The following is a 7427-nucleotide window of genomic DNA, read 5'->3' as shown; positions in this document are numbered from 1 at the left end:
GGTCTTGCATGACGAACTCGTACCGAGGTCAAAGTGCACGAGCACCAGCACGCATTAACAATGAAAGCGCCGGTGGAGCAGAGTGGTGGGATGATTAGCAATGACGCGTTCTCAGCGGTGCTTCGATGTTGTGGTTGGAGATCTGCTTCCTACTGGCGCATAATAATCCATAATCTTTTATGAAAACTTCTCTGCACTGTAAAATTGTAATCTGCAAAGCAGCGCATTTGCAAACGTGCTTTGGTAATAAGTATCACATAATTGTAGCCGTGCAATCTGGTAAACCAAAGTACTTTTCCACAATGTTTACGAATGCGGGACCAAAGGAGAAAATAAATATTTGGGTGTTGTGCAGCGTGTCGCTCTCAGAAGTTGGAAGGTTACTGGATGTTTTCGTCCAAAGCCGGTTTTGATCTTCATGCATGACTGCTAGGAAACGTTCCCTCGCTGGTGTGGAGGGAAAAACACATTTAATACCCTGCAGATATTCAGTTTACTTTCAGACATGACGAGGAAGCTGGAACTAACGAACGTGTTCCTGCATGAATGACTTATTCAATATACATCAGATTTCCGTGAATCCCTTCCCCCCTATAATCCAGACCGGAAACCCGATTTTATTTTTTCAGCGACAATTATGCAATTATAGATTAAAAGATTAGCTGATTACCTTTCTCCATCATCTAATTGATTCATGCACCCATTGTGTCGGCGCCAAATGATAAACCTGACGTATCAATTGGGGTAAAATGTGCTCATTTTAGAGGGTGCACTGCAGCAGGCGGTGCGAGGACTGTTCCGTTACCACCAACAAAGGCGGATAATAAATCAAAAAGATGCACTTATGTTTGTGTATATTTCGGCAGGGTTGGGATGAGCCATTTTATTGTGGGAAGTGGAGATACATGTGTGTAAATATCAACAAAAAGAAGGTAACAGGTGACGACTGTACATTACATTCTAACAAAAAAGGTGATGGTCTCGCAGTCGATTCAACGCAGGCTCCGAATATTTTAAACCGAGACTCGCGACTGAGTAACTTTATTATAGTCATTCATCTGTGTAAAGACAGTGCTTAGAAAATAGAAAGCAACTCATGACTAAAAGTTTAATTGGTTAACACTTTAAATCACACCTCTATCTATGTCTACGTAATTTCAATACAGCCATACAATACAAGTATTCACGGTTATTTTGTGGTTAGAGAAAAATACAACCAAAGAGGGTATGGAAATGCAAACATACAGCGGTTTTTAAACTTCTCATACATGTGAAATGGGTCAGAAAAGGCCGGCGGCCTCTTTGTATCAGCGGTACGATCTCATAATGCACAAAGGAAGGGAGGGGGGGGGTGAAACAATAAAGATCACAATTTTACCAAACATAGCCTGAGACAAGTGTACAATATGCACGCTTGTTGAAAATAAAAGCTATGTGAGAAAATAAAAAGTACTAATAGGCTGCTGATTCTCTGCTCGCTCTGGTAAAAATAAGTCTCTGATGTTTGTCCATGAGTTCCATCTTCTGGCAGCTCGGTGCCACTGGAGAAAAGGGGGGGGGGGGGGGGGTTGTGTGGGGGCCGGGGCTTTGGGGAATAGTCACTGTGCTCCTCATCCAATGTGACAGCGGAAGAAAGGGGGCGCGGGAAAACTAGCTGAATTTCAGTGTTTTTTTAAGTCTTTTAATCTGTCAGATTTTTTTCCGTATAAATCAATCAAGTCTCAAGCGTTTCATTCCAGTCTCAAAAGACGTCTTCAGGTGCGCTGCTGGGATGCTTTTGCTTTTTTCTTCTTCTTCTTTTCCTCTCCTTCATCTCCTGTGTGTCTCGCCGCCGGTGGAAGGGTTCTCATTGGTTGTTTTTGGCTTTGGCGTGTGTGAGGATGTGAGACTTGAGGTTGGTCGACTGGGCGAACTTCTTATTGCAGCCGTCGAAGGGGCAGACGTAGGGCCGGTCCCCGGTGTGGATCCGCACGTGTGTGCGCAGGTTGAAGTCCAGAGAGAAGCGCTTCCCGCAGCCCTCGAAGGTACACTGAGAGAAAGGAGAGGGAGTCAGTCTCCACAATACAGAGTGATGGTCCAATCACAGCTCACTGTCAAGCTTTGAGTTCCCTGCGTGGTCAAAGCGGAGTCGTGAGAACGACACTCGAAAGAGTGTTTGCGTATTTTGTGACCTTCCCTTAAACAAAAAGACACAAAAGCCGTAACAACGTCCCGCTCACTGGTTTAAAGTGTCGGATAACAAACAGAAAAAGTAATAACAGTTCAGTGTGGCGTCTGCGTGCGACACTTGCACACTTTGCATCAACGTAAGCAGCTCGCTCCCACAAACAGTGTTACCCAAATAAAATGTGTGCACGCCATGTTAATCATAAGCACCTTCTCTGGGAAGACAAACTGAGCTGTTTTGTCACGTTTCTCCGCAGCTGTAAAGGTTGACTTTGCCAGTGACAGTCTGCTGAATCGATGGCTCGTGTCTGGCAATGATAAACTCGGAGTCTGTCATTCTGCGACAACAAAGTCTGACAGGCGCAGCAACCGCTGACTTGAAACACAGACTCAAAACACACAAACACCAGCGCGAGCGCACAAATGTGATTGAAACGTGTCAGGAATCGTATTAAAACTGCAGCCGGTTCCCCGCCCGGTGTTTTTGAAGCCCGTCGCTTGTCACGGAGAGAATCTGCTTCCATTATATTAAACTGAATCAATCTACACTCTGTGGACTTTCACCGAGGACTCCGTGTGCACGCAGCTGAAAGAAGAAACGCACACGCGGGCTGAAAGGCCGCCGTGGCGCCGTTGTGTACAGAGACGAGTGCGTAGGAGCAGAAGAGCTACGAGTTACTCACTAACCAAACTACTTCATGCCAGGTTAAAGACGGCTTCTATGCAAAAACCTTATTTTGTTGATCACAGCAAGATTTTGAAGCAAGCACAAAATGAATGGTGTTTGCTGTGTGCGATGCTCATTCAACGAGGAGGCAAACTGGTATTAAAATGCTTTATTCTAAAGCCTTTTCTAAATTAAAAGTGAGCTCAGAATCACCCGACAGTCGATTCTTGAAAAGGTCACCGTGTGCAGTAATATAGAAAGCAGAGGACGCGTCTCAACGCAAACCGCCGCTGCTTGGTGGGTGACATCATCATCATCATCCCGTTCTCCTCAGCTCGACGTTCACGTGAAACCATAAAGGGCTTATGAGCTTGAATTGTAACGGGCGTGACGTTAGCCCGGATGCCAACCTGGAAGGGTTTCTCCCCCGTGTGGACGAGTTGGTGACGTTTGAGTTTGGAGCTCTCGACGAACGCCTTGCCGCACTCGGCGCAGACGTGCACGCGGGGTCCGTGGGTGTGGAGGTGCTTCCTCATGGCCGAGTTGTCCCTGAACATCTTTGTGCAGCCCTGGAGACGAAGGAAGGTGCAGAGAGAGTTAAATAACATACGTCCATTTGCAGAGGGGGGGGGGTTCTTTCTTTGTGGATAAGTGGCATCCAGAGTTGTTTTATTTCCTTTAATCCTAAAATAAGAAGCAGAGCTGCGTCTATTCTCTCCTAAAAATTGCAGAGCTTTGTGATCGGCTTCACACTCAAATGCTCACAGGGAATAAATCCTTTATACCGGCTAAACATTGAGTCCGGGATACGGTTTAATTGCTTTTGTAAGTACATAAAAATCAATTCACCAGAGTGCTTTCTTCACTTTTAAATAACCTTTACAGGAATGTTCAATTACCCAGAAAGCATAAATGTCAGACTCTTAAACCCATCAGGAACTGTGAGCTCTATTCTGTGGTTGGACGGCTCACTGGGGGACGACATGGATGGACTCACTTTGTGAGGGCACGCTATCGTCCGCGGAGCGTCGTCCTCTTTCACTTTCCTGGGCTTCATCCTGATTTGCGGAAAATAAAAGACATTGTTTGGGTGAAACAAACAAGAATTCATCTTTACATAAGCGCCGCGTGTTATCTTCAGGTCCAGTTGTAATGTTGATTTGTTTTGGTTAATCAATAACGGATGAGCAGGAGGCCGCGCGCGACAGCGGAAACTTCCTCCCCGGACATTTTCACCTCGAGATGGAACGTGTTTACAAGTTATAAAAGTAAATTATTTCAAACTGACTGTTTGCTCAACTGTATTGTTGGTGTCATGTATATACACATAAACAAACATATTGTACAAAGAGCTGGCTCAAAGCGTTTGCACTAAATTAATAACAGATTATCTTTCTCTTGTGATTTATTCTTCTCTCTCGTGATTAACCGTAAACAGATAACCCGATGGTTTATCACAGCCGTGTCCATCGTGCACTTCCTTTAACCTTTGTGTATCTACACTTTGTCTGTACCTCATCACACCCTCACCTGGCGAACTCGGCCAGCTGTTTGGGGTCCGAGAGGTCTATGCCCGGGATCCCACCAGGGGGCAGCTTCTTCCCCGTCATGTACTCGGAGTAGTCCGGGGGGGAGTTCTCCCCGACGATCTGCTCCTCCACCACCGACTCATGGTCAATGTCTTTATGGTTATCTAGGAACACATTACAGAGCCTGAACCGATAACACGGTGGTGGTCCCCTAGCAACGAGCCCGAGGGAGGCAAACACATCAGCAGCCACATTACAGATTCACCACGTTATGCAGAATTACTTTGGCATTAGTGAGAAAAAACGACCCATCTGTGTAATATCACCTATAGTTCAATCCCTTTTGGAGGTATTCTGAAGGGTTTGACTGAACTGCATATATATGGCAAATTAATATAATTGCAAATATTTTATAAAAGAATTTACAACAAAAATAGCATACGCTGTAGCCATCATTCCTATGACTAAATTGCACACATTCATTACCAATTTATATAAAGTGGCGTGTATCGAGCGAGCCAAAAAACAAATGGCCTTCAACAAAAACGTGTGTAAACATGGTTTAACTACTGAATCCTACTTTAATCCCCCTTTAGAGTGCAATAAAACACCCACGGATAGCTGCGCTGTACTCTTTAAAAAACACAACGTATGAAGCTATACATCAATCAAAGTTTGGTCGATACAACATTGCACGCAGTACCAGCACCAGGCAGTAGTTAGCCCGATGCGTGTGTGTGTGTGGGGGCGGGGGGAGCTAGCACCGGAGCTAACCGCTAACCGAAAGCTAACGACCCACATGCTAATCAGCGCCGGACTCTCTCACACGTATGTGTATGTTTTCTGCATAACATGTTTAAAACGTCCACACGTGCATCCAGCGACACGCCAATTGCGAGCCGAGCGCAGCATGTGCGCCACAGCTTTGCGGCCCGCAGACATTCAAAAAAAACAGCGTTGTCTCTTTCTCCCCCCTCCTCCTCCTCCTCCCTGCTAGCACCGCCGCCATCTCTGCCCGGCCGCGACTATCGCCATTTTTTCGGGGGGCCGCCGCCATACTTACTAGTCTAAGGGAATATGGCGGCGCCCAGCAACACTTAAAACATGGCCTCCCTTCAAAACAATAACATTTCCATATGACACGGTGGTATTTCGTATCGAAAATCCGCCGCATTTGTCGCTTTTCGCGGCGGCGCAACGTAGCACTCCAGGAACTAGTCTGGTGCAGCAGGACAACGCCCTGGCAACGAGGCCTCATGTGACGGCTAACAACGGAGCTGACAAGACACGGCGGGGCTAACGTTTACTTACCCGATGCCCACATTGTAACAGAAAACTCCCCCTCCAGTGTCTTTATCTGCACCTGCTTCTGTTCCCATTTTCTTCCGCCGGCCTCCGCGCCGCTTAAATAGCTCTTTTTGCCCGCTTTCTTGCCCCCGTTGCCGCCTCCCCGTCTCATCCGACCCACCGAGCTTTTCCCGGCCACGGTCACCAAAGTCTGCTCGATGTACTCGTCCTCCGCCCCGGGAGCCGGTACCGGGATGAGGATCTGGTCCTCGAACCCGCTCCCGCCGTCCGTGTGCATGTCCGAGTCATCCCCACCGACCACCTCCTCTCGGGTCTGGACCAGGATCACCTCCTGGTGGTGGTGATGGTGGTGGTGGTGGTGGATCGAGTTCGGGTCGTCCGTGACCAGCGGCTGGAGCGCGATCATGGGCTGCCCGTCGTCCTCGTCGTCGTCTTCGTCGTCCTCCTCCTCCTCTTCGTCCTCGTCGTCCTCGTCGTCTTCATCGTCGTCCTCGTCGTCGTCGTCCCCGCCGACCACCGTGGTCTCGATAGTCTCCACGGGTATCGTTTCCACCTCTATCTCGTGAAGCTCCACGATCTCGGCCGGCATCTCCGAGCCGTCTGTCTCGATGTACAGCGTATCACCGGATGCCATGTTGAAGTCCGCCAGCTTGCCTCTCTCATTCACGCCGTGTTGTGCACCTTTTTGGGGACTTCAAAAACACACTTTCGCTCTCTCTCACACACACGCACACACACCCCCTGCTCTGCTACTGTCGCTGTCTGCTCTCCCTCTTCCTCGATAACAACTCCTCGCTCCGTCCCGCGCCAGTTCTCGTTGCCACTATGCTCTCCGACACCGAAACATCGCGAGATGTCGGTGAGCCCAGCGGTACCTCGACCACAGGGCTGCTGGTGGTTTGTTGACATGAGGTTGTGGGGTATTTTGTCACAACACCACTCCTTTGAAACCTTTTTTTTAAATGCATATGATTAAAGAGTAGCATTACATAATTGTAGTCAACGTAGGGAACGTCCGATCCGTTATTTGCATCAATGTTTTTAAAATTGGAGCAATAATTATTATTACGCTTCATTTGTTGTCTATATTATTGTTGTTCATATGATTCTAGAAGAGGTCGCAGCAGGATGTTCTTTCTTCATTTTTATCGCTTGTTTTTTTAGGTTGATTTAATCATGATAATCAACGATCCTGTATGGACAGTGCACAGGTGTATAAATGGCCTTTGATTAATGTCTGGGTTTGATTTTTCTCCAGAAATGGTAACTACAGTATGATTGACAATAGTTTTATTCTTGGCCGCTTTTGTTTTTAACTTTTAGTTAGTCCAGCACTACTTCACACCCCTACTGATGTGTAGTTCTGTGACCTCAACCGAAATTTATATTCAACTTACCCAACACTGTTTGTAGATGGAAATGTTTTTAAATCCGGACACACCACACTATGGTTGAATATATCAATAGTTACATTTTTTAAAAACATTTTTTAAGAAACACTTTCATTAACATTAAATTAATCATTACATAAATGGATTATTTGACTTTATTTCTTCTTTTTATATTCAGCAAACACACTTGCAGGAGACTTTAACAGCCTCTAACATTGTGTGCAACACCTGCTTAACACATTACGGTTGCACAGAAATGGCTCAGATGTTTCACACTTTTCTTTACTGCACCAGCTGGAAGTTTTGGCACCTATTTATTAATAAGCACATGTTTTTACGTTGATTTTTTTGAGTCAGTCAAAATCA

General features: G+C 46.4%; 1 protein-coding gene across 2 annotated transcripts; it reads right to left on the bottom strand.

The window, feature by feature from the left end:
• Positions 1–847: 847 nt before the first annotated feature.
• yy1b (YY1 transcription factor b) lies at positions 848–7373 on the bottom strand. 2 transcript variants are annotated; one of them, XM_040160236.2, is made up of 5 exons: positions 5674–7373; positions 4364–4526; positions 3831–3891; positions 3244–3402; positions 848–2029 (listed from the first exon to the last, which is right to left on the bottom strand). In XM_040160236.2, the coding sequence occupies exons 1-5, from the start codon at positions 6302–6304 to the stop codon at positions 1847–1849; spliced, it is 1197 nt and encodes a 398-aa protein (XP_040016170.1). In that variant the 5' UTR covers positions 6305–7373; the 3' UTR covers positions 848–1846. The 2 variants fall into 2 exon arrangements, with proteins under 2 accessions (XP_040016170.1, XP_040016171.1); XM_040160237.2 differs by having other exon boundaries at positions 4364–4514.
• Positions 7374–7427: the final 54 nt, after the last annotated feature.

Source organism: Gasterosteus aculeatus, chromosome 18 (genome assembly GCF_964276395.1).
Source record: "Gasterosteus aculeatus chromosome 18, fGasAcu3.hap1.1, whole genome shotgun sequence".
Classification (NCBI taxonomy): domain Eukaryota; kingdom Metazoa; phylum Chordata; class Actinopteri; order Perciformes; family Gasterosteidae; genus Gasterosteus; species Gasterosteus aculeatus.
This window is presented reverse-complemented; position numbering and strand designations above follow the sequence as displayed.

Bases quoted from the DNA above. Each gene is read 5' to 3' on its own strand.
- yy1b (XM_040160236.2), bottom strand. From the start codon at position 6,304: ATGGCATCCGGTGATACGCTGTACATCGAGACAGACGGCTCGGAGATG. The intron at 3,892-4,363 runs GTGAGGGTGTGA...TCCGCAAATCAG, and splicing joins CAGCTGGCCGAGTTCGCCAG to GATGAAGCCCAGGAAAGTGA. The intron at 3,403-3,830 runs GTGAGTCCATCC...CTTCGTCTCCAG, and splicing joins CGATAGCGTGCCCTCACAAA to GGCTGCACAAAGATGTTCAG.